Here is a 27,852-nt window from a genome sequence, read left to right on the forward strand (position 1 = left end):
TGTGCAAATTTATTAATTTCATCACAATTTGTGTTGTCAATTTATTCTGTTTAATTTTTATTTAGTTTTTTTTGACAACCCTTTTCTTTCCTTTTGTTTTGCATGGAAAACCTGCAGCCTTCAAAAAACTAAACTGCATAAATTTCTATCATTTTTTTTTTTGGTTGTTGAAAAAGTAATATTTGGAAATATAAATGTTGTACTAAGTCAATAATAAGGATAATAATGTTTTATATATAACAAAATTTATACAACATTTAATTTTTTGTTCATTGGGTTCACAGTACTACATATACACAAAAACATTAGTTTATATTTATGTGTCCTTACTGTGTAGTGTTTAATGCAATATCTTACTCAAGCTCTGGTAGTTAATCTCATCTAAAGTTTTTTCATCTTTTGTGTTTATGACAGAGTTATAAAGAGCCTTAGAGCCAATAAAAGCTATCAGACACCTACCACATTTAACCGCAAGGTGGCAGCAATCAGCTGTGGTCCAGCTGTATACCATATCTATACCAATATTATTTATCTGTAGGTAGTTTTCATCCTTGTCGAAATGTATAATGAAGTAGTGAAATGTGAATAAAGACATAAAAGCAATTAATAACAAGGTTTACCTTAAACTACACGCTGGGTTATTTTCTGCACCTCAGTTGAGTTTGTGCAGGTGCGTGAATAATGAGGGATGCGGACGTTAAAGGAACAGTCACAGCGCGTGAAGAAAAAAACCTTCTGGATTCTTCCACGGAGTCTGTGGAGAAACCAGAACATGTCAGAAAGTGAATGTAGTCAGACACAAATACAACAAAACATATACATCTCTGCTCACGTTTATCTTTTAAATTAAACCTTTTAGGAAATTCTATTTCTGTAGATATTACGTGGGAAGAGCTGCTACGTCATAATTAATGCTACTTCTAGCTATAGCTAACATATTAGTACACAATATTTTAATCTATAGATTTAATCTATATATTAATCTATAGATAAATTCATATTAAACCTAATTTCTTCTTCTGAGTGAAAGTTGAGGAATAAAAACCTCAATGGGCCAAAAATAAATAAGCAAAATATTATTATATACATTAAAGCCCTAATACTTGATTGTGTTTATAAAATAAAATTGTATAATTCATTTCACTTTACAGTTGGGTTGGACTGTGATTCAGGAATATTATAAGAGATAATGATTTATTTGCAAAAAAGACCAAATTAAAAACTTGATTTGATCACAAATACATATGACAATGTGGAAATGTTCACTCCTACAGTCTCCTATTACACATACTGTACTGCTTGATGGATCAGTACATTTTCTTCAGGGTTCAGCTGAATATCCACCCACAGTCACTTTAATCAGTCAGACCTGCTGTCATGTACAGAAGTCTCAAGGTAAAAGCAAGGCAAGGGCATAAGAATACGCCTTTAAAAACACGAAGGTACTTTTAATAAAAAATAAAAGGCAACTTTTTTTACAAACACTGGCAAGACTTTCAGGGTCACTCTGATTGTGTAACCAACAAACTAGATCATGACAAAACCTTAAAAGAGCTCCAAATAACTTATACATATACTTATACAGCTTCATTCATTACCAATTCCTAATGCAGTACATTTCTGAAAGTGAATCTAGTTAATTGTTGAACTAGAATAATGAGTAAAAATGCATTAAAAAAAAAATGCGCAGAAATTACGGAACTAATTTATTCATTAATTCATCCTTATCAGGGTTGCAGCAGACCTGGAGACAACACTAGCAACTTTGGGCTCAAGGCCTGGAAAAGATCCCTACACATTACACATATTCACACACTCCTGCACAGGTATAAGGCTGTTTAGTTCAGCCAATCCATCAACCTAAATGTTTTTGGACAATGGGAGGAAACCAGAGAACCTTGCAAGAAACATGTAAACAAATGAATTAACTCTGCCACATGGAACAAAATACATTCAAGGAAATACTATCAGAAAGAATATTATTTAGAAGAAATATATAAATAATCATATTATATTATTGTGAAATTGATGCTCATCTTTCTCACAGGAAGTGATTCAATTCCATACTTAATAAAAAGTGTATTGTTGAGTCAGTCTGTCTTTATTTTTTTATTTAATGACAAGATTACAAATGTGGTGTGGTGTTGCAGTAGGTAGTGTTGCTGCCACACAGCTTTAGGGTCCCGGGTTTATTTCTGTGCTCAGATTTCTGTCAGGAAGTAGATTGGCTGGGCTCAGTTGCCCCGAGCTGTGTGTGTGTGTGTGTGTGTGTGTGTGTGTGTGTGTGTGTGTGTGTACATGATTCCCTGCAATAAACTGGTGTCCCATCCATTTTGTGTACCTGAGAGTCTCTGGATCCACCAAGACTCTGACCAGGTTAAAGCACTTACTGAAAATGAATACTTGCAACAGGTACAGTTTATCTTACTCAAAATTACCAGCAAGATAAACAGTCTTAATAATATAGTAAACCTTCGCATGCCTTTGAGAGTAGTTGAGTTTTAATATCATACTTTCACATCATAATATCTGTAGTATAATGATATTTTTCTTCTAAAAATAAATAGCATTATTAGAGAAATTTAGACAGCACAAAAATAAGAAGAAAAAAAATCAATACATTTAAAAAAATCAGTCAATACAGCTTAGTGTTCGTAGAACTGATATGCTCCAAATCTGTTTCAGATTGAGACATCATCAGTAGTACTTCATCTCCATTCTCCTAAAGCTATCAAGAGCTATTCAACATGGTCTCTTTTTTATTATTTGATGTTAATATCTACAGTTAAAATGATCTAAAATTGGCTTTCTTTTTCTTGGTGTCCAAGAAATTAATGCCTGTAAATAAAGTTAAAAAAAAGACAAAAGTGTATTGCGTTGCAAGAAAAACCTATGAGGTTTGGATTTCTAGCTTTGTCTTATTACTGAGAATTTCCCGGCTAAGCAAGTTCTGTAAAAGCCTGAGGACCTTCAATAAAACAACTTTTTCCTGCAATACACAATTTCAGCCAGATTTATTTGACATGTTCCATTATTTGATTGAGTTATGAAACAGATCGTGCTGCTGTTAACCAATCACAATTTTTCCAGGGAGAGACATTGGCCCACACATTGCTCATCATCCCAGTCACTTCCTGTATGCCTTTATTTAGATGCACACAATATATTTGACACTCCAGATGCTTTTTGACACGACAGTATAAAAGGAGATTCATTTAGCAAATTTGGGAAACCACAAGCACTGTCATTGTACAAAATGAATACGGGACATAACGATCTAGGGAAACGGGGAAATAATGCAACTTGTGTCAGCTTCTTTGATATCTTATCTTTCATTCAATTGTGCGCATTTTACAAAATCTGTGCTTTTAGCTTTTAATCATGAATATACAAGTCCAGTACCATAAAAGACCAAAAATTGAGATTCAATAAAGGTATGAATGTGTCCTTTTTCTAGTACACTCTCTGTTCTCTTCTATCTAACAGCACATTCATGCAGTCACCTAATCAGCAAATCACGTGGCAACAGTGCCAACAAACATGCCACAGTTAAAGTAACTGAGATCACTTTTTCCTCTTCCTGATGTTTGATGTGAACTGAAGCTCTTGACCAATATCTGGATGATCTGATTTTAAGCAGTGTACTGCTTCCACATGATTGGCTGATTAGACAACATGATGAAGGAACAGTTTCTAATAAAGTGGATGGATGAATGGATGTTACTGAAGATTGAATGTGAAGGAAACATGTAACGGGCAGTAATCCTCTGAATCTATAGGATATTTCTTAACTTTCTGATAAAAAGCAGTCAGTAATACAGAGATCTTAAGAAAAATGTAATAATTTAGAAAAACGGTGAGCATTAAGTTCTCTGTGTGTCACTGGACTTTATTGTCCACACATAGATATCTGTTTGTCTGATTGAATTGTTTTTGATCCAATATGCACTGCATAGTGAGAGAACACGAGAATGAAAAAAGTGAAAGAGAAGAAATTGTTTTGAACAAACTGTGACTTTTGTGCAGATCTTTCAACTAGACATATCAATGTCAGCAACTCCAGCATGGCAGAGTCATTGAAAAAAGTGGAAGAATTCATAGGAACACATTTTACAAGTAACCACTATGTTTGGGGGCATGATGGCTTAGTGGGTTGAATGGATGCCTCACACGTCCGAGGTTGGAGGTTCAATTCCTGCTGATTGCACCCTGTGATGGGTTGGCACTTATCCACTTGGATGAACCTGAGAATGATAAACAGTCTAGAACAAAACAAACAACAGTACTCAACACTCTAGTAAGATGTTAGGCTACCATAACATGTCTCCAGAACAGCCTCAATCCAGTTCATTAATGTGATATTCCCTCAACTGATGTTTTGGATGGAGGTGGATGTCACTCTCGAAGAGGCCACTTCCAACAGAATGGAGGTGACAGAGCTACTAACCTATAGCTGAGATATTTTTTAATTTATTTATCTTACACTAACAGTTTTATACTGGTTGTGCCATGGTTGTTATCCAAGCTCAGGATTGAAACCCACACCCGGAGCTGTCTGAAAAACCAATCCTAACAATTTTGAAACACAAAACTTCATACTGAGATCTGAAAATTTAAATCAAACATCCAAGTGGAAGTATTGCTCAGATTGAGATACTCTCTGTGTTTGTGTTTGTTACTGACAAACCCAGCTGGATCATTTTTTAAATGTATGCAGTCCCTCAGTGAAGCTTGCAGCCTGATTACTGTAGAGCCACCCACCCAAACACCCACAGAATGCACAACAAACACATACACAGCAGATATAATACAAAGCGTTAAATCCGTTCCTTCTGACTTTATTTTTCAGCCTTAAAATTCCTCACACATAAAACAGAACTAGAACACAAATATAAATTTACAGTGTATATAATGAATTGCGACAATGTCCATTTTGACCAAAATTTTTTTAGCAAAAACGAAACAATCATTATTTTTCTAAATTGCCTGATTTCTATATACTTTTACATAGAATAAGAGATAAGTGAATAATGTTCACACTACAGAACAGATTTAGGTCTTCTCATAATTTAGCTGCAGTGACACCTTCTCTAAAATGAAACCTTCTGCAAGTAAGAGGACGAGATTGTTTCTTTCTCCCAGGTGAATATGCAGCTGTACCCATTAGCCACAGTTCATCTCACATCTACAGTGACAGTGAGAGAGTTTAATGTTGCTGTTTTAACTGTTGACCTCAGGCGAATGAATAATGGGATATGTTAATATAACTGACAAATTGGTAAATTCATTTCAAATCATTTCACAAACTAGCAGCTTTTACATGCTTCAGTTTCCCACCAGCCTTACTGAACAAGGTTGTTAAGGTTGTTGAAGCTGTTTAGTCTTGCTGATTTGCCACTACAGACAGCTCATTATTATCGTGTCACTTTTACACAGTATTATGTGATATCTGTGTAACTTTAAAACACTTAATGTGTCACTTAAACTCTTTATATAGCAAAGAGTTTAAGCGAAAGTGACTCACACGGCTGAATCGGCTCAGTCATACTGTTAAGAGTTGTCATGCATTGCATTAACATTCCCAAAGCTCAGCCCTATCACTTGGGAATTTGGCATGAACTTATTTTGAACAAGAATCGAATCACAATGTAAACAAATTTGACCGAAAGCTTTGAAATAATATTGTGTGATAGAAATGACAAGAAAATTAAGGGAACAAGAAAGGTACACAAACCATGTTTTTAGTTTTATTGTTGTGCATATGCTTAAATACAATAGATATTACTAATTAATAAATAAGTCCAAGCAACCTTAGGTCAAGCACTTAACATACAGTCTACATCAACATATAGAGTTGCTTATTCATCAAACATATAAAGAAAATAGACTCCGTTAAATAGAATAGAGAATACTACTTTAACCAAAATACTTACTAAAAATACTTAAAATAAGAGCTTATCTTAATTGTAGAACTTGCGTAATGACTGAGAAAAACAAGGCAGAACAGCCAAGTTCCAAATATGGGCTACTCTATTCACACAATCACACAGTTCAGTTTTATCTTTAAAAATCCTTAAGCAAGCATGGACAATGGTTTAAGTCAACCACATAAGCATGCAATCTCAAACAGCTATTTTTGTTCTATGGTACCCAAGAAAGTAAACATTGATTCTAAAGTTGTGAAAGCAAATAGTGACTTGCTCCTTTCCATTTACATATATATTTGTTTTAAATGCGAAAAAAGTAGTGCCTTTCTTAATCTGTACAGATTCCACCTCATAGCCATGTAAGCTCTCAAAGCTCTGGCAACAGCCTCTGCATAAAGTAAAAGTCACTTTGATTTTCTATACATGCTAGAGAGATTAGAACCATGCCTGGATTTGTTTGATAATTTTCATACAGATTGGAATGATAAAGGAACATAAAAGAAGCCATGAGGTGGAAGGAAGACAATGTTTTTGTCTGAGCTAGGGAGCAGCAATACACATACACACAGGGTCATTTTGAGATTCTATACTCGTTTTTTTCTTTTTCTTTTCAGATTTTTTTCTTGTTTACGAAGTCTTCATACTGCATATTGTGGGGGTTAATTATTTGTCATAATCCACCAGGACGCTGAGAGAGAATGAGAGAGAGAGACTTTGTGTTACTTTTAGCACATCCAATGTCATTTTCATCAAATATAACAAAGGCAGTGTGGCCTATGTGTACCACATGCTGAAAAAGGTTACATTATTTGCTTAACTAAACATTAGCGCTCAGTATGTGATATATATCTATATACATATATAGTCTAAATTTAAATGTAGATTTTAAATGCAGATTTTTTTTTTGGATCTTTTGTCTAGATGAGGCTGACCACATAGCTTTCCTTTCCTGATGTTTGCTTCCCAGCTTTATATTTTGCTCAACTTAACTGAATCTCCAAAACAACTATACTACAGACAAATGAAAAGCATATTTCACAACACAAAACCTGTTCAACTCCCACATAAAGCAATGCAAAAATGTCTTGTTTATTTCAGATGTGAGGGCAAGTGAATGGCTTGCCAAGGCATCACTTACAGCCCCAACAAGCACCTTCCTATACATAGTCAACGTCTCAATATAAAACCCTTCTAACCCACACACACTCACGTACCAGGCAAAAGCATGGTGGAAATGAGTTCAGGATCCTCCAGCATATCTATGATAGAGCGCTGAAAGGTTTTACTTGCCTCAGACTGCAGATAACTGAGAGAAAGAGAGCAAGAGACAGATTACTGACTAATTCATAGCTGAATAATACAACTTGCCACTATAATCCTAAGGATTCAGTAAGAAAACAAGTCTAAGTGTATAGAGGTTGGAGCAGCTTTCCTAGAAGATCTGCCATCTGCTTATCATTTAATTGTGCCTTTTAAAAAACAGGAACACAGCTGATACACATTGACCTCATTTCTTACAAAATGAATACACGCGTGTTATGCATTACACACACACATAGACACAAACACACATTACCTCATCCAGGCTATACGATCTTGCCAGAACTCATATATTATGTAGCAGCTCTTCTCAGGCAGCTTCTGGATGGACACACTGAAAAATAAAACAAAAATGGTTGATGAGGTTCTAATCAATATCTCATGGCTGCATTTAGAACACCGCAGCACTTTTAGTTGATACAAAGTGTGATACCAAATTTTATTCGTCATTAATTTATTCATTTCACTGACTGCTTTATCCTGGTCAGGGTCACAGTAGGTCAGGATCCTATCCTGAGAGCACTTGGTGTGAAGTGGGAATAAACAAAGCCTACTGGAGCGCAACATGCTCATGCACATTCACATAATCATACACAGATAGGGGTTTAACCCAACCAGTCCTGCTTCCACTGTGTTTTAGGAAGTGTTTGGAATCTTAGAGGAAACCCACAGAAATTTGTGTAGAATATATAAAACTTTACAGTGTAACCCAAACACAGGATTGAACTGGGGATCCAGGAGCTGTTCCAACATGTTGTCCCCATGTCGAATTTAAAAATAATTATTATCGATCCGATCTGATTCTCCTGGTGGTCCAGCAGCAGGATCCTCCATTCTAATTGCCGTTACCCGAGTTCTATTCCCGGGCAGGCAGCTAACCCAGCCGCTGAAGAGTTAACTCTCAGTGCTGGTCCCAAGCCCGGATAAAATGGGAGGGTTGTGTCAGGAAGGGAATCCGGCATAAAACCTGTGCCAAATCTAATATTCAGACCACGTGATCCGCTGTGGCAACCCGGAACAGGGAGCAGAAGAAGATCTGATCTTACTTTCCACTGGTCAAAGGTCCTTTAAATAAACCATAATCTACTGGTTATTATCACATTACCTTGGGAAACCTGTTGGAGTGCAGTTTGATTAGAAAAGGTTTGTTGATGTTTTGCACTTCTGGTAATTATTTGAAGAATATGTGGCATCTATGGCTCTGTTCCATATTCATATTATTTTTAATATACTCTTGCCCATGTGATGTTGCTTAAACATAAAAAAGCAAACATATGTAGTATAACCACATGATTGCAATTTTGATATTGCTTTTATAGAACAGATCTATAAACAAGATATTGTAATATTAGTATTGTAACAATATTGTAACTGATATGTCAGATCCAGTGTGGTTAAATATCCTGTTTATTTTTGCTTGGATAGTGGAAATGATCCAAAATAAGCCACACCCACTAAGCTTTATAGAAAATATAATGCTGTTTAACCAATTAAATTAGTGGTTTACAACTAACTTTTGTATAATATAAAATATCTGTTTAATATACTTTATATGGCCAAAAGTATGACACCTAACCAGCATGTCACAGTTCTTGTGACACACACAGTGACATTTAGTTTACAGCTGATTTAATCTGCCATTGTTGCTATAACAGCCTTCACTTTTATGGCTGTGGGGATTTGTGCTTATTCAGCCATAAAAGCATCAGTGAAGTCAGACATTGATGTTTGGTGAAGAGTCCTTGTGTGCAGTCAGTGTTCCAGTTCATCCCAAAGGTGTTCAGTGGGGTTGAGGTCAACGCTCTGCGCAGGCCAGTCGAATTATTCCAGACCAATCTTGCTAGTTCAAGCATGTCTTTATGGCTATTGCTTTGCGCGCAGGGACACTGTGCTGGAATATACTTGGGCCTCTTTGTTCAAGTGAAGTGAAATCTAATTTATTCATTCATACTTAGGAACCACTTTATCCTGCCAGAGAGTATCATACCAGCCTTCCCACAAAATTTAACTGGGGACCCAGAACTGTGAGGTGGCTACACTATCCACTGTAATAAATACTGCCACAGTAATAAATGAAAAAAAAAAGATTTGTAATGACTATTGCAAAACAGTAAAAATTACACAAAAAACAGTTTATATCTTTGTATTAAAAAAACATAAAAAAAAACTGCATCACTATATGCCCAGGCTCAAAATATCATGCCAGTGTGCTATTTGTTTGAGATTTTTGGGGGTAATTTTCACATGTGGAGATGTAAATTCTCACTGTAGGTTGTCACTTTGGTTGGTGGTTGAGTCGGCGTAGCTTTTCAGGGCCTTTTGAAACTCCTCAAGATTGTCCTCTGTCACTGCCATCTGCCTCTGCACCAACAGAATGTTCTAGATACAAGAGAGGGAGCAGGAATGAGAGAGAGAGAGAGCAAAAACCACAGTGAGAAACAGGATGCTAGATATAGAACAGAGTGAAAGAAAGAAAATATAGGGGTTCATTGCACAGGGGAGAAAAGGATAAGGATAAAGTCTATATGAGAGGCAGAGAGGAAGTACTGAGAAGGATAATATAAAGATTTAAACACAAAATCAGACTTTAAAGCCTATTGATCTGAGGAACTTGCATTCTCAGATTACGTAGCTCCTCAGCATAGATAGTAGAGCTGGAAAGCATGTCAGAGCTGTTACTGCTACTTGGCAGTACTTGATGGTGCAGCGAGCGCTGTGTAACAGATGCAAACACTCACTGATTTATATGTGCTGGCCAGCGGGTCCTCTTTCAGCGGCTCCAGCTTTGGACTCTGGAAAAAGGATAGGCCATTTAGAAAATAGCACCACAAAAGAGCAAACCTTTCAATAGATCACTGCAAACTATAGTGTGTAATCGTTATTAATGTCTACCTTGTTAATTTGTAGATGTATGTGAAAGTGGCTTGATGTAGAAGTGAATATACTATAGGAATAAGTGGATGCATAGGGAATGTATAGAATGTATAGGAAAATGATGCAAACTAAGAGATATACTATTTAAACAGGGTAGGCGGGGATTTCGGATGGTTGACTGGATGGATGGACGGATGGAAGGATGGATGGATTAATGGATGGATGGATGGATGGATAGGAATAAAATGAAAGATTAATGCACCGATGATGTCTGACGGAATAATGGATACATGATGGAGAAAGACAATGTTCAGAAGAAATGAATGACTAATGAAGTGTGTCAGAAGTGTGTGGACACAGGTTCTCACCTGGCACTCCAGTTTGTCAATGAGCTGTTGCAGTCTATTGATCTGAGAGGACCAGTGATCATCTGTATCCACAGTAACACCTAAGGCATAACAGACACCATCTGTCACTAACCAGACAAGCCTTTGTCTTCACCAGGTGCAGTAAAAAAGCTCAAGGCCTGTCAGTGAGGCACAGTGATGACGCCTGTATCTGTTTGCTAGCAAGACACCAGCCAATCAGGCAGGTTTTCAGCTTAGCATTGCAGCATACCTTTCAATTTTCTTCTTCAGTTATTTAAAAAGCAAATGTTTAGTAAGATTAAATGGCTCTGATTTGCAGAAACTGTTAATAATCACAAGAAGTGACCTTTTTCCAGATAATTTGTCAAACACTACCTTAAATGTCACGTAAATGCATGAAATAACATTACTTTAGAAACCCAAAAAGATTCTGTAACCGATGGAATTTCTAGCCTAATTGCAGCCCTTTCAGTGACAAATGACCTTATTATATTTTGATGATATAATGTGGCTGACTATAAACATCATAAGTTATAAACATCATTGATGTGTATATGTATAAAAGATCAAGGCCATACCACTTTAGAGCAAGCCATAAGCACTCATGTCTGACTCGGAGCTCTTACAGACGAAGTCTAACACTCAAACTAATTTCAGCATATCAAATTGACACCCAGACTAGTGCCATAGCATTTAGTCCAGAACGGCTTTGACACTAATTGCAGGACCATTGATGGGGACTGTTGCCAGAAACAACATAACATTCAGGCTAAGGCCCAGATGAAGTGTGTGTGTGTGTGTGTGTGTGTGTGTGTGTGTGTGTGTGTGTGTGTGTGTGTGTGTGTGTGTGTGTGTGTGTGTGTGTGTGTGTGTGTGTGTGTGTGCATACGTGTGTGTGTGTGTGTGTGTTTGCTTATATGTACATCACCTGTGGTAAGGATGCCAGAGTATGGGTCTGTAGGAGAGAGGCACATATTTTTCTGCACTCTGCGGCCACACCTCCTGTTATTCTTCTGTAAGGAGAGATGGTCTGGTACCTTCACCTCAACTCTGGATAGAAGAGAGAGAAAGGGAGAGAGGGAGAGAGAGAGAGAGAGAGAGAGAGAGAGAGAGAGAGAGAGAGAGAGAGAGAGAGAGAGAGAGAGAAGAGAGAAAGTAGAGAGAGAAGAGAAGTTGATTGAAAAATTGATTTTTTTTTAAAGCATTATTTGTATGGTCATTACCACCATGCTCAGTTGCTCTGGCAACACAGTAGGAAAAATATTTATTCCAAGAGAAATAAATTTCAAAATCTGAAGGGATAGATGAATAATAATATTGGCTGTGATATGAATAAATGTGATTTCTGTTAATTTTATGCCACTGCTAAATATATGATTAGTGTAAATAATTATGCACATAAACATCCACTTAATAGTGAAATAACACATTACTAAGCTACAACAATAGTTACTGTGAAAAACATGTAGCAACTATTTAAATAAATAATGTACTATTCATAATGAACTATTCTGTTCTATTTCCACAGAACATCACTGTGATCCATAATAAAACAGTTACTAATAGCTCATAGTTCAAAGAGAATAATGATTACAGTATAATGGTGCTGTGAAGTGATTACATAAAATTCTCTAAAATAAACTGACTTCATACATACAAATATGACTGTAGAGTACAATTGTTAATTAGTTGGTTATGTAATAATCGTGTCAGGACATAATGGCTGCAAAAATACTTTTTGTGAGTTGTATTAGTCACTGAAACAGAACACACACACATCACTATTGGCATGTCTAAGGTGGTACATTTCAGGTTTAAACTTTCCCCAAAATATTTTCCACTTCTAAATAGAAATTCATAGATGGTTAAGACAAGTTCAGCTCATTATATTCACCCTTTATGATTATTCTAGCACAATGACTATGCAAAAGCATATTCATAGTATGTCAAATTGTAATTGCTCTATAATAATGTTCATAACTAAAGTGAGAAACATTATTAACCAATGAAAATAGGGTGTTTTCCCTAAATCCACCTAGCGACACTCTGAGCTCTTTGTGACGCGTGTGTGTGTGTGTGTGTGTGTGTGTGTGTGTGTTTGTTTCTCACGGTGCAGGGCTGCTCTGCTCCTCCACTGCCTCCATGGCACACTGCAGAGACATCTGAAGAGAGAGCAGCTGACTAGACGTCTCCCTCAACATAAAGCGTGTCACAAACTGCCCCAACACGGACGAGCCCTGATACTCCTGCACAGACAGAAGGAGTCAGGTTAGCTAGAATCTCTTTATTGGAAGTAGAAGGTGACATAACTATGAATTTCATGAGAAAATGGACATAATTTCATTTTGGCTGTGTGCACAATTGTTTGGAAATGGAAAAGAAACATACATAAATTTTATAAAAAAAAAAAAAAAAAAAAAAGAAACACACCAAAGTACTAAACAAAACTGTATCATTTTCTAGTGATCTCATATAAAGACAACGTGACTCAAGCACTGCACCAAAACTGAAAATTAATGCTTCTAACAGAAATCTTGGGAACCGAACCAGGAACATCTGACTCACTTAAAAGTCCTTGATTTTTTCACTAAACAAAACAGCTCACACTGAACTGAACAGGGTTGGTAACATCCTCTCATTTGCCCCATAGTGGTAAAGACAGCAGCATCAGATTTCTAATTAGACAAAGATTTTGTTGTATGGTAGAATTAAAACTGATGTAATCCCTGAATCGTTGTCATTTTTAGGCATTGCTTGCTCTAAACAAAGTTTCATATAGTTTTATTGGGTAGAACTCTAGAAATTAGTTCCTCTCTCTCTCTCTCTCTCTCTCTCTCACACACACACACACACACACACACACACACACACACACACACATACTGTAAATACACAGGACCTTTTTTGTTATCAGATCGATCACACCTTATCAAATCAACAAAAAACCCAGCAGACAAACTCAAAATATAGTTTGTAAACACTAGCACAAATTTGATCAAAAATTCCAAATGGAAAACAGGCTGTTATAACATTGTTTAGCGACCACAAAATAAGTATCTTTAACATAATACTTTGTAGAAAAGCCAGAGAATTCAGATTTTGTAGTTACTTGTATTCAACCTGTATTTAGATATCCAGGCTTATTGGCTTGAATGGGGATTATTAATAACACCCATTAAAAATAATCTTGCTCAAGCTATATGATTTGGCATTATCTTCAATGACCTACTGTAGGAAGACGTTGACATGCTTTTATTTTATTATCGAATTTTCAGTTTTCTTGAAAGAGCCTTCAGTAGCTTAATCAATTGTTACCACCCCAACCCAACACCGCCAGGTACCTTGTGTAATTGTTCTGGTTAACAAGATTGTATTGTGACAAACCCCTTAGATCTAGGTCAGTCCACTGAAAATACAGTTGGTTAATGTATCTCTGTGTTTTTAGTGTCTATAGTTCTATAAATATATATACATATATATATTTATATATATATATATATATATATATATATATATATATACATATATATATTTATATATATATTTGACACAACAATGGACATGAGATTTTTTCTTTTGCTGCATGCTCTCTAAAAAGAACCAAGCAACATGCTATTTACCTCCTGCTGTTCCCCCATGTGTCCCCATATCCCCATCCCATCCCACCGGCCAGCCTTCACATACTGTAGCTGACGGAGATGTTTACAAGTAGTATTTTCCAGAAATGTTACCCAAAACCCCAGTTTATATGATCAGCAGTGATATGCACAGGAATTATATGGATGGATGGTTGGATGGACAGATAGACCAGATAGAAAGGTAGTCTAATGAATGTAAAGATTATAAATAAAAAGAATTTGTTCATTGTTTTTTACAGCATTTGGAATGTGTGTACTACTGTCTGAATTTCTTTTATTTATTTATTTTTTTTACATAAAATGTACATTTTGTAATGATATTGATATATCATGTAATGTAATGTGTAAACACATGTAATGTTTACACATGTAATGTGTAAACCTGTAAATGTTCACATGTAATACAGGCTAGGTAAAGAGTTTCATTTTGGCTAGCACCACCAGCTTAAACGAAACCTCTCAGGAGTTTAACAACACTTAGGAAAGCCTTTTTTTCCTAATTAGGCGAAAAACTGCTCAGTAATCGACTGAGAGCCTGTGGCTAGAAATTCTACATGAATAATTGCCTTCCCCTACAGTGCAGAATCTTACTGTGAAGTCTTAGTCATTTAGTCTTTCAACATCTACCAGCTGCAGCAAAACTAACATGACAATTGGAGCAGAAAAGGTTTTTGATTATAGTTTAATAAGCTACACATAAAGCTCTTTATATCAGACCACATCATATGAACATTATCATATGACATTTCTTCTGCATCTGTATGTGGATTTGCACACACAGGGATTAAATAAAGTAGTAAAATATCATGCACTACCCTTTTTCTCCAGCTGCTCTCTTGTTAGACATTTTTAAATTATTTATTTATTTCTGCAAGGAATGCTGCAGAAAGCCGCACAAAAAAAAAAACACGACAGTTTTGTTGACTGGGATTTGATACACAGCATCTTTTCATGGGGTGTTAGTTTTCAGCTGTTTAGCTTCAAATATTAAGCACGTTTTTGTTTCTAACACGGCGTTAAATCATTGATCTTACATGTATTTATTTTTGTGAAGAGATATAGCAAGTGTGCAATACATATGCACGATCATGCAATACACGACTGTGTCCTCATAAATCCCTTTACCTCTTTACACACATGAAGAACTGTGGTCCTTTATTTATACTGATTACTATTTTCAATCTCTCTCTCTCTTCTATTAGAAACTCTTAATATTATTTAATGTGTTGATGTTATTCGATCCATAGTTTGTTTGGGAAATGCGCAGTGCATCTTTAAACAGAGTTTATGTTTAAGAGATACTACATCTCGAATAAGGATACAGACGAATAGGGATTGAATGACTGATACTTAACTAACCTTTCTCACTGCCTTAATGGATGTTAAAGAAACATAAATGCCACTATTAATGCACCATAACAAAGTAAACTTACTTTGCTTTACAGTTGTTTATAAGTGAACTATAAATTTAAAGTCTAAAACATATAACCAATAGGTCTGCATCATTAGCATAAATTCTATTACAATGATGTTAATAAAATATTATAGGCAAATATTGGATCCAACCATTAATTTTTCCCTTATGAATTTTGCTAATTAACCACAACATGCATATTAAGTATATATCATTGTAGACGTTAATGCTTTTTAATTAAAGTTTACATAAATACAGATACATAGCACATAACAATATATACTATAAATACATAATACTTTTTTCTAATTTTCTAATACAAGCATTACATAATTTGTACTGATTGCATTACAGCTGAAGTTCATGCTTTGCTCTTACTGACTGATTCGACTGATTGATTGAGAAGACGAACCCCACACTTCTTCCTAGGCATGTGAATACAAGAGCTCAAAGAAACCCATGATCTGGGGGATGCCCTAATAAACAGGGGATGGAGTAATTAGGGTTGCAAAGGGGCAGAAACTTTCCAGAAACCTTCAATGGGAACTTCATCTGGGGAATTTTGGAAATATTCCTAGTTGGAAAATTACTAGGAATTTATGGAAATTAATTAGAAAATTGGAAAGATTTATATAAACTGTATCATATACAAACATAAATATAAACATTTTGTTTGGACATAAGCTGACATGCATGTAATCCTATACAGATTAGAAAAAATGACACAAATGCTGAATTAATAAACATATTTCCTTATGATTGATGCTAGTATAATGAAAGCATCCAGCATCCTTGTATTTCCAAAAAAAGGCCCATTCAAAATGTAAAATCAAAGCATTTTCTCTCAAACTTCTCTGAAGCCTCCGGATTCTGCATTTTTCCTCTCAATCCTTTCAGGTCTCAATGGCCTCATCTTGGACCTTATCAACATCCTCCATATCCACTTTCTTGACATGTGACTCATCTTCACCTTCGGTGTCACTGTCAAGCCTTGTTGAGAATGGCTCTGTGTCAGGCTCAAAGAACCGTAGGTTTGCCCAGACAATGGCCAGTTTTTCAACCCTTGCATTCGTGAGCCTGTTGTGAATATTTGCGTGTGGTTTCCAAAACAGTGACCAGTTGCCCTCAGAGGCGGCTGATGTTGGTGGGATTTGAAGGATAATAGAGGCTACAGGTGGAAGAGCTTCAGATCCACAAAGTCCTTTCCACCAGATACATGCAGATATGTGCTGGCACAATGCCATATACCATCCCATTCCCAAAGGCCTTGCTTTGTCAGACTGCAAAGAACTTTGCCTTCATCAAGACCCAGATGGTGAGACATTGCATTAATAACACTGTAAGCACTGCTGATCTCTTCAAAAGTGAGTATGCTTTTCTTATATTTTGGATCCAGCATGTATGGTGCTGAGTATACTGGATTCATGCAGAAATCTTGGCGCTTCAATCTGACCACTGCAGTTTCCTCTGCTTGCAGCACTCGGGAAGTGGGCAGGACAGTTTGTTTTTCTTCTTTGAGATCAGCAAACAGGCATTTTGCACAACTGACAAGATGGCTATTGGTTTGAGGATTCTCAGGCTGCTAGCCATTTTTTCCCAACACATCATCCGACAGGATTCTCTTGATGGCACTTTCAATAGCTGCAGTTTGGGATATGGCCATCTCTTGCTCTGTAGCAGACTTGCATACATTATGACAACATCAACCCATTGATTGATGCTGGGGAGCTTCAGTGTGGTATTTTATTTTCTTTCTTTTTGCTTAAAGAGGTAGATTGCCAAAGCTACCTGTTTGCCCTTTACATATTTCACTACTTGTTTCACTGTCTTGTACAACATGTTCAATGTATTCAGTGATGTCTTTAAGGAGAAGATTAATATGAATCTTATTTGCATCATAGTCAGTTACAATTGCAAAACCCTTCTCAGGTCTAAGGTCATTGATGACCGCTTTCAGCTCATCAGCAATGTAGGTCCCTGTGTGTCTGTTGTCCTTTGTGCTCTACGGAATACTGGTTGTGGGGTGGTGACAATGTAGTTGATAGTTCCTTGTCCCAGGACATTCGACCACCCATCAGAGATGACTGAAATACAGTCTACTTTGTCAATGGTTTACTTGACCTTCGCCTGCACTCTGTTGAACTTTCTTCCAGCAAATGAGTGATAAAGCATGTCTGGTGTAAGGTATGTATAAAGAAGGGTGAAGAACATTCAGAAATCTCTTTCAATAGACATTAACTGTGAGCATCAGAGGTAAGCCAGTTGCATACATTGCTTGAGCAGAACATTTATCAGCATTTCTCTGGCTATCTTCATCCATCGAGTCAAAAAAATCCTCTGATTCCAGAGTGACCAGGAGCTGAAGAGAGGGTGTCTGAATCTGAATAATTTTCACTTCGAATGGAAGCACATAAACTTTTACCTATGGTTGCGTGGCATAGTTCTATAAAATAAGCTTGTAAAAATAAAAAGCTTGTAAAAACACTTCTGCAATGCAATGCACATATAAATTATATTTAGTTGAACAATTGGAATATTTTCAAATAAAAACATTTTTTAACACAAAACATTGATGCAAATTAAAAGAAATAGGCTAGATGAATAAATACTCCTAAATCAGCATGCTTGCTGAAACAAACTATCATAAGTTTGGACAAATTACAATTCTTTATGTTTTTGAAAAAAGAAACTTATTCTCATTTAAGCCTGATTTATTTGTTCAAGGATAAATAATAACAGTAATAATTCTGAAATATAATTATGATTTAAATTTTTATTAAGCAAAGAATCCTGAAAATAAAAATAGAAAATAATGAGGAGCATTTCACAACAATATTTCACAAACTATTTTGTCCTGTATTTTTGATCAAATACAGGCTTGATGATCATAAGAGACTTATTTCAAAAACATTTTAAAGAGTAATGTGTCCAAACTTTTGACCAGGGGATCAATGTCAAATGTCAGCTAAATGTCTGCTTAGTCATTGTATCTATATCTGTATTTACAATAGTATAATGTTGATGCACAATAGCTTACACAAAGCACAAGGGAGTTTTAAATATAACTTTATGTAATATGTAAATACTTTATGTAAATACTCACCAAAATGGACAATTTCTGACATTATTTTGTTTGCAGGTTTCAAGTGATCTGTGTTATGTTATGGAAAAAATCACAGTGCATTAGACAATCAGTAGTAGGTGAAGTGCTGTATGGGATTGATGAATGTGCAGGGAAGAAATTCAACTGAAATTTTCAACTACGTTCCCTGTTATAGGATAACCTGAAATTTTGTAAATTCCCAGTTAATCTCAATAATTCCTATATTTTCACGTTAATTCCCATGGAAAGTTTCCAGCCGTGAAAATTCCCGGAATTTTGCAACCCTAGGAGTAATGCAGTCCATCCCATCCTTTTTTTATTTATTCATTCCCAGCATTTGACAGACACCTTTATACTGAGCAATTTATAACAATTATACAACTGAGCAAATGAGGGTTAAGGACCTTTTTATATGGCCCAACAGTGGCAGCTTGGTGGTCCTTGGATTTGAAGTCAAAACCTTTTAAGCAGCAGTCCACTACCTAAACCAATGAGCTACCTATTCCCATGTCTGTGTTTGCTTGGCCTGAGTCTGAGGGGGTTTTTACACCTGGTCACTATCCGATCGTATAAAGACCAGGTGTAAATGCCCTCCGAAACGGTTTCGAGACGGATATAAATCCGATCGCTCAAACCACTTCAGGAGGTGGTCTGGGACACATTTCAGATGAAACTGGACAGGTGTAAATGAATGTGGTTGTTCAAGCCACATAAGTCAGCGCTATACTCCTCCCAAACGGAAGTACGTCACTCGCAGGTGACTCGCGAGTCATGCATCGCGCCAGAAACAAATATGTTTTCCCATCAGTGCTGGCTCTGATCTTTCACCCAGGTGTCTCGTTTGGTCTTAAAATGCACTGCTGCCAGCCAAAATGCAGCAAACAGTAAATGCTGTTTTTTGTAGCAACCGCATACACCAAAGCGCGTTACATGTCAATTACCCTGGAAATGAGGTAAAATATATTTGCATATTGGGCAGGAGTAGAAAGATCGGATTGATATCCGATTCGCCAAGACGCATTTATGTGGCCTAATGTAAATGGAACAGTTTTAACAAATCAGATAGCTATCGGATCAGAGAAAACACATGAAGTGACCAGGTGTAAAAAAGCCCTGAGTGTAATTGTACCTGGTGCCTGCTGCCCCCACAGCATTAGTCTGATTTAAGACTCACTTGATTCTATTGAACCCTGGTGCATTTGGGTTCATCTTACACATCACAAACATGCATGTAGAACAAATGGCTCACATTTTATTTATTATTTTGGTGCTATTACGCACAGGTAGGCATCTCACCGCACAGGTTACTTAACTTCCTAAACAAGCGCAGACCTAAGTACAAGTTGCATTCATATTCACAGGAATCATGGCACAGTTCCAGTGCAGCCAAATTCACACCAGGTTCTACAGGTAGTCTCAGATTCAGTGCTGCACTGCACTTCTTGGTCCACATCACAGCTTTCACATAACTAAGTTTTGGACTAAACTGCCAATATAAAAACCCGTATCAACTCCCAGGTCTATGGCTGTAGTATATTCAGGATGCTAATTCAGTGTAATGTCAGGAAACCTAATTTATTGTTAGACTAATTACAAGATGGATGGATGATTATTTAATGTTAATATTAAATCAATAATGCTAATGTTAATGCTACATTGTTTCAACACGACAGAACTGTTTTGTTTTGTTTTTTCTCGCACTTCCGGCTCGGCTCATTAGACACGGCCTAAAGTAACAGTTCTGTAAGGAAAATAACATTTAAGTTTAGTAAAGTTTCCTGTCACACACAGCTGGAGTCTCTTAACGCAGAGTCTCCTAATATGTTGACAAACTGCTGCAGATGCTCAGACCCGAATCTCGACAGAGAAACTCCACCAAAGTGCTGTTCCACTTCTCCAGAATAACAACCCAGCAGCGCACAAGCACTTTAACATGTTAATTCATGCAAACAAGCATGGTACTTTCACTGCATAAAACAGACATTATGTATAATGCACTGAACGCGTTATGTAAAAAGACTGAAAGTCTCCATCTGCGAATTAGTTCTTCCTGCCTGCTTCTGGGCAGAATGACACACACCTTCTAAGGATCATTAGAGTGCTTGCATATTTGTGCATCCTGCATTATAATGATATTGAATCATCATCAGATATTTTTCTATTTATTAAATAATAGAGTTAAGCTTTCTTACCTCTTTAGTCTTGTCCATTGCTTTCAGGATGGCAACATTGAGCTTCTCTAGAGCTGAGAGTACATTTAGATACTCCCCAAGATGTTGAGAAAAATAATCTGAAAGGAAGAAAGGAGACATAGGAGAAGAAACAGTAGAGCATATGGAATGTATTGGTCAGATCAGCATGTGTATTGTTTAGTAAAAGGCTAGAAAATGTGTATAACTATCATGTTTGAACAATGACAAAGCTACACTCTCTCTCTCTCTCTCTCTCTCTCTCTCTCTCTCTCTCTCTCATGCTTTTATTTCCAGTTGCAACTTCCCAAAATCCACATTGTCTCTGCACCTTTTCTGCATGTTCATAAGTTTATCACAGACAACGGTTATGCACAGAAATGCTCAGAAGAACATACCATTGCTGTCCAGAAATGAACAAAACACCCATCTATTTTTAGGCAGAGTGCTGCACACTGCCTCATTAGGTGAGATTTCTTTTTCCGAGGCCCCACCTATTCTTGCAGCCACTCTCTCTTTTTGACAGTGTGATAAATACTGGCAAGTTATGTGGTTTTATAGAAAATTGAAATGTATTGTTACAGTCATATGCAAATGTTTAGAAACCCCTGGCAATTTACAGGATTATTATTTATAAATATTTGGGTGTTTGGATCAGCAATTTCATTTTGATCTATCAAATAACTGAAGGACACAGTAATATTTCAGTAGTGAAATGAGGTTTATTGGATTAACAGAAAATGTGCAATATATATCAACTGAAATTAGACAGGTGCATAAATTTGGGCACCCTTGCCATTTTGTTGATTTGAATACCTGTAACTACTTAGCACTGATTAACTGGAACACACAAATGGTTTGGTGAGCTCATTAAGCCTGTGGCAACATGGAAGCCTCAAAACAACTCTCAAATGACCTAACGGAGTCGCTTGAGGTATGCAAATGCATATTTGGACAAGCCAGCTTCATTTTGGAATAAGGTGCATTATGCATGGTGGCAAAAGAACACAGCATTCCAAGAAAAACACTTGCTACCCACAGTAAAAAGTGGCCAGTGCCGGTACTGGGAATCTGGTTAAAGTTGAGGGTCGCATGGATTCCACTCAATATCAGCAGATTCTTGAGAATAGTGTTGGGGAATCAGTCACAAAGTTGAAGTTACGCCAGGGCTGGATATTTCAACAAGACAACGACCCAAAACATTGCTCCCAGTCCCCAGACCTGAATATCACTGAACATCTGTGGGTTGATTTGAAGCGGGCTGTCCATGCTTGGCAACCATCAAACCTAACTGAACTGGAGATGTTTTGTAAGGAGGAATGGTCCAAAATACATTCATCCAGAATCCAGATAATCATTACAGGCTACAGGAAGCGTCTAGATGCTGTTATTTCTGCTAAAGGAGGCTCTACTAAATATTGATGTGATTTTTCTGTTGGGGTGCCCAAATTTATGCACCTGTCTAATTTTGTCAGGGGTTCCTAAACTTTTGCATACGACTGCATGTAGATTAACCCATTGAAGCATGGACTCCACAAGACCTCTGAAGGTGTACTGTGGCTCCAAGACATTAGCAGCAAATCGTTTAATTCTGTCAGGATCCAGCCCAGACTTTGGCCATGTGCTTTTGTTTATGTTCTGTGTCACATGTCTGTCCCGCCCTTGTCTCTTCCTCCCCGCCTCTGCACACCTGTTCCTTATGTGTTAATTGTCATGAGTATTTAGCCGTGCCGCGTGTCCTATGGCAGCGTGGAATCCTAGTCGTTTTTCACATCCTTTGTCACGTCGTTGTCATGTTGCTTGTTGTGGTTTGTCGAGTCCTTGTCCCTGTTTTGTGTTTTTTAAGTTAATAAATCAGTTTATTTTTACGCTATCCTGCATTTGGGTCCGTTTTTATCCCTGCACCGCTCACAGAAGGATTCCATCACTTAAAGACCCAGCAGGATAGCGTCACCTTGGACTTTTTTTTTTGGACTTTTATTTTTGCCCCTTTTTTCCTGGACTTATGTTTTTTTTCTTTTGTTTTTTGTGTGACATCTCTTTTTTGTTCCGTGTGGGATGCCACTCCACTTCCTGTTTTCCCGCGGAGGACGCATCCTCACTTCTTGCCTGCAGAGGTTGTCACCAGCCTGGTTTTGCTTTGTTTTGTTTTTTTTGGTATCCTGCAACATCGCTCTGCACCTGTTCCAGTGGGGGGATGTCGCTTCACTTCCTATTTTCCAATGGAGGAAGTTTGCCTATGGGATATTTTTGTTTATTTTTTTGAGGATTTTTCCCACCCTCCCCCCAGTCTGGTTTTGTGGATGTGGGTCTGGCCGCGGTGTGTCGGGGGTTCCACTCGGCTGTGGATGTTGCTTGGCCCTTCTGCTCGGCTGTAGGTGTCGCTCTGCCCTTCTGATCGGCTGTGGGCGTCGCTCTGCCCTTCTGCTCGGCTGTGGACATCGCTCGGCCCTTCTGCTCGGCCGTGGACGTCGCTCGGCCCTCTCTGGCTGCGCTGCTGTGTGCCTTGCTCCCCTCACCTGACTCACTTCTGTGTGCCTTTCTCCCCCCACCTGCTTCGCCGTGTGCCTTGCTCCCCCCACCTGCCTTGCCGTGTGCCTCGCTCCCCCTCCTGGATCTCGCCGGAATCATGGTCCCCTCGGATATGGTCATTGATACGGGATTGGCACGTCAGGAGACACGTCTCGAGGAGGGTACTGTCAGGATCCAGCCCGGACTTTAGCCATGTACTTTTGTTTATGTTCTGTGTCATGTGTCTGCCCCGCCCTTGTCTCTTCCTCCCCGCCTCTGCACACCCGTTCCATATGTGTTAATTGGCATGAGTATTTAGCCGTGCCGCGTTGCCTATGGAAGCGTGGAATCCTCATCGTTTGTCACATCCTTTGTCACATTGTTGTCATGTCGCTTGTTGTGTCTTGTCGAGTTCTTGTCCCTGTTTTGTGTTTTTTAGTTAATAAATTACTTTATTTTTCATCGCTGACAAAGTCCTGTAATTTGTGAGGTGGGGTCTCTTTGGATCAGATTTTTCTGTCCGGCACATCCAGCACAGATAATGATTGGACTGAGATCTGAGGGAGTTTGAAGGTCAGCACCTTGAACTCTTTGTCATGTTCATTAAAGCATTCCTGAACAATTTTTGCAGTGTGTCAGAGTGCACTATCTTGCTGAAAGAAGCAACTGCCATTAGGGAATACTGTTGCCACAAAGGTGTGTACCTGCCCTTCAACATTGTTTATGTAGGTGTCAAAGTAACATCTACATGAACCCACAGACATCACCAGACACTGGGTTTGTTCCCCAGTGATGCTGTTCCAGGCCTTTGGGGTGTTCTGACTTTAACTTTGCTTTCAGCGAGTGAAATACATGTTCATTCAGCTTGGGTGAATGATTTGGCATTTGCAGAACATTCAATTTCTTTGCTTCCAAAAAGTCTTGGATTGCTTTCTGAGTTTGCATCCAGATCTGCACTGTGAAGCATCCTCCAGTGAGTTTTGAATCATTTGGCTAAATCTGAGAAAATTATATAGCCCAATGCTCTTCATCCAGCTGCTTTTATCAGCAATCACACGACCAGTACAAGGGAATCAGTTGCACTGACAACAACGCATATCCACAACCATAAAATTATGCAGTATGCATTTGCTTCGATGAAGGCTTTGCTTGATTGTTGACACTGAGTCAGATACATCAGGATGTTCTTTATCTGTTCTCTAGCTGTAGTGAATAGATTTTTCTTTAGCAGGTAAATAATGCTACCACAGCAGATGTCTATGATCTGTATGGCTTTGGGTATTCTTGTACTCACCGGTGCATTTATTATTTTAAAGAATTTTGATGCAGAATGACAAATGTCTAGGTTATTATATCCTGAAATATCCAAGATTAACATTCCTAATACACAATTCTGGAGTCAAAACTTACCAAGGTTAAAATGTAGACTGAAAATTGCACTTAAACATTGCAGACTATCGCTCCACCGCTTGATCCAATGATGTGTGAAATATAGTTTCTCCCATTCAAAACCTACTGTCATATTAATCTCAGCCTTCATTAGTTACTCACATTAGATCATTTAACTGGGTTCATCACAGAAAACAACATTAAAGTGCTTAAATTCTCCTAATTCATTCAAAGCCCATTCTAAGTGTTTGCCACACGTTACTTCTAACAATACTGTTTCTGCCTTCTTTGTTGAATCTCAGATACATTTCTTTCTTTTAACATGAGTCTATAGAAATGGACTATGATTGATTTAATGTCTTTTTTGAAGTGGTATAACAGAGCTGAACAGCTTTATCCCTGGAGACTGACAGGCAATGGTCAGTACACAATGAATCCTCAATATATTCTGAGCATCAATCCAAATGTGTTAATGATGAAGACGGTATGGGACAGAATAATCAACAAGGCAGTGAGGGAAGCAACAAGACTCAGAACTTACACAAACTGCATAGTTAGCAAGACATTGCAATGATTCTGGGTGTTTCAGGAGTTCATATATGGAATGTGCAGGTAGTGGAAACTAGAATTGGCTCTAAATCTGTATAAATTCGGGAGATGACAGTCGTTGATGATTGGGAAGGAAGTTGCTGTGACATGTGGTTTTATTTTTATCAACTTATTTGAACAGCTAAGCTTTAATTATTTAAGCTTTAATATATTTACCCATATTATCTAGGGAATAACATAATGGGATTTGATGCCCTATGCACTGCTCTATACCATACACATATTGTGCAAATACTATCACAGAAGAACAGAGCCGAATGTTTTAACTTATAAATATTTTTTAAATGTTTGATTTTTTGAGAAAAAGTATCAATAACCCCTAAAGCCAATTACATCAGAACATATCTCCAGAAGCAGCAACACCAAACAATGAATTGGTGAACAGTGAACCCTAATTCTTACTACTGCAAAATTGAAAAAGCCAGAAGGGTCTCGAGCAGAGTGTGGAATGACTTCAGGAGGCTGACATCTAAGTGTCACACCAATCTGCTTCCCTGTACAGATAACTCACCAAACATCTGCATTGTTGCAACTGGATTTTAACTCTCAAACTCTGCTAACTCCACAGGCTCAACCACAAACTGTTTCTAATCCCACCAGGTTCCACCTATTTGCCTCCACAAGGACTGACACCTTTGAGAAATCTCAGGATAAATTGGTAAACAAACCACAAGTAGCCAGAACAAACTGTCACAGAATTCACTTTTATGTGTTTATCATAAAGCTAACAGAGTTATCAGTCAATAAGCAGATTAGCATCCTTATAAGTGGTTTATTAGAGTAATGTTTTGTTAAGGAAACAGAAAGGAATGATCTAAACCCACCTGATAACTTGTCGGTGTCAAGGTTACTGTAAAGGAGAAAGGAATGGAGTAATTTAATACAAGGAGAATGATGTTTTACAAATTCATAGGGTTGGACTGTAATTACTCACCCATCATGCTGATAATGTTCTAATTGTATCTTATGTAAGAGTCCATAAGTTCAGTTGAGTCCATAAGTATTTGTGTTGGACCTTTTGTCTCGAGGGTTAAGTTTTATTTAAAGGGGTGGTAAAACACGTTTTTCCGAAGGCTTGATTGTGTTTGTGGGGTGCACTGTAACATGTGTTCATGCTTCGTTTTTTTAAAAAAAAAAATGCATTATTTTTCATATATTTTACCTTTATTCTACACTGCTCTGTCCCTCTTTGTAAAACGGTCTGATGGCTTCCGGGTTCTATGAAGCCAGTCCCTCAAAAATAGCAATGGGCTTTGATTGGTTAGCTGGCCCAGTGTGTTGTGATTCGCTAACCGCCTAGTGCACGTTTTTCGGAAACCAGCGGTCTGTGCTTTGGTGGTATTATAAACAATGAATATAATAAATCATACTTACAGGTTGTGGCCCGTAAACAGCTTCTGTTTTTAAAGTTGGAACTGCTCCATCTTTCAGGACAAGCCGTTGGGCGAATCCTGTATTGAACTCGCGAAGATCGCGGAAGCTTTCCTCCGTAAAATGTGCAGCACAGAGAGCGAGATTTGGGTAATAATTATGAGGGACCGAGTTAAAAATAAATTTTAACCATTGATCCCTAACTTCCCCATCCCTGGCTTCTGGCTTTCATCCTTCAGGAAGGCTGAACAAAGTGGACCTGCAATCCGGATGAAAATAACAGCGTTTCGTCGGCATCGTGGCAACGACACTCCAGCCTACTAACTATACCACAACAACTCTTCTCCACAGCAATATAAAATGCCCCCCCCCCCCTTATTTAATATTCACGGGGGAGGGGTTTACTGTATGTAAATATGGGGTTAGTGACGTCAGCAACCCTGGAGGAATGTCGTGTAGTCCTTACCGGCCGTTTGCTGTAGTCCTTAGAAATGGATTTCTTTAAAAGCAAATATCTCCCTTTGCTTAAAACTTTGAGCGTTGTAACTTTGCAGATGTTGTTTATGGTCAAACAGGAACATTACACACTAGCTAAAGTTAGAAAAGTGAAATCGTGTTTTACCACCCCTTTAAAAAAAAGAAAAAACCAGCCAACAAAGAAACAGGCCATAACTGGCCATGAAGCTGCTCATCAGTCAACGTTTCAGCATGTGAAAATAGAAAGACTATAAAAATGGCTGTAATTCATTAAAGCAATGGTTTTTGTTAATGCCCTTGAATTAAAGCTAATTTTTGCTTAATTTGAAATCCATTATGGTGGTGTACAGAGGCAAAATACATACTGTATGGACAAGACTGTATTTTTTCACAATACAGCAATAAGCAGCAGAAAATCAATACTGTATATCATGTACTTAAATATGTAATGATTATAAATTTGTAATAAATTGCGTGTTTATGATTTAAATTATGTATAATTGTCTGATGTATAATTATCTATTTGTAATTAGCGATTGAACTCCATATAATAACAAGATAACTGTCTCTATCCTATTCTAAATGAAATCTAAAATGTGTCCGGCTCTGTGTGTGAAATGCCACATCGAGTTTCAGATCAAAACAAAATTTAATCTTGAGCA

The 27,852-nt window shown here is 37.5% G+C and overlaps 1 protein-coding gene and 1 long non-coding RNA gene across 2 annotated transcripts in view; one reads left to right on the plus strand and one right to left on the minus strand.

Annotated features, from left to right (window-relative positions):
* Positions 1 to 5,549: 5,549 nt before the first annotated feature.
* The window catches only part of necab3 (N-terminal EF-hand calcium binding protein 3), a 46,499-nt gene continuing 24,196 nt past the window's right edge, over positions 5,550 to 27,852 (minus strand). The window contains exons 4-13 of the mRNA XM_060868225.1: positions 26,167 to 26,192; positions 20,837 to 20,934; positions 12,599 to 12,735; positions 11,418 to 11,539; positions 10,490 to 10,569; positions 9,986 to 10,039; positions 9,514 to 9,626; positions 7,504 to 7,581; positions 7,142 to 7,233; positions 5,550 to 6,615 (exon numbers count right to left, since the gene is read on the minus strand). Of these exons, the coding sequence (XP_060724208.1) occupies positions 6,587 to 6,615; positions 7,142 to 7,233; positions 7,504 to 7,581; positions 9,514 to 9,626; positions 9,986 to 10,039; positions 10,490 to 10,569; positions 11,418 to 11,539; positions 12,599 to 12,735; positions 20,837 to 20,934; positions 26,167 to 26,192 (829 nt within the window). The 3' untranslated portion in view covers positions 5,550 to 6,586. The remainder of the gene's footprint in view (positions 6,616 to 7,141; positions 7,234 to 7,503; positions 7,582 to 9,513; positions 9,627 to 9,985; positions 10,040 to 10,489; positions 10,570 to 11,417; positions 11,540 to 12,598; positions 12,736 to 20,836; positions 20,935 to 26,166; positions 26,193 to 27,852) is intronic.
* Positions 8,260 to 27,573, plus strand: LOC132844604 (uncharacterized). Its single transcript, XR_009648357.1, has 3 exons — positions 8,260 to 8,390; positions 12,606 to 12,757; positions 26,953 to 27,573. It is a non-coding gene; the product is annotated as an uncharacterized LOC132844604 (long non-coding RNA).

Source organism: Tachysurus vachellii, chromosome 4 (assembly GCF_030014155.1).
Source record: "Tachysurus vachellii isolate PV-2020 chromosome 4, HZAU_Pvac_v1, whole genome shotgun sequence".
Taxonomy (NCBI): Eukaryota; Metazoa; Chordata; class Actinopteri; order Siluriformes; family Bagridae; genus Tachysurus; species Tachysurus vachellii.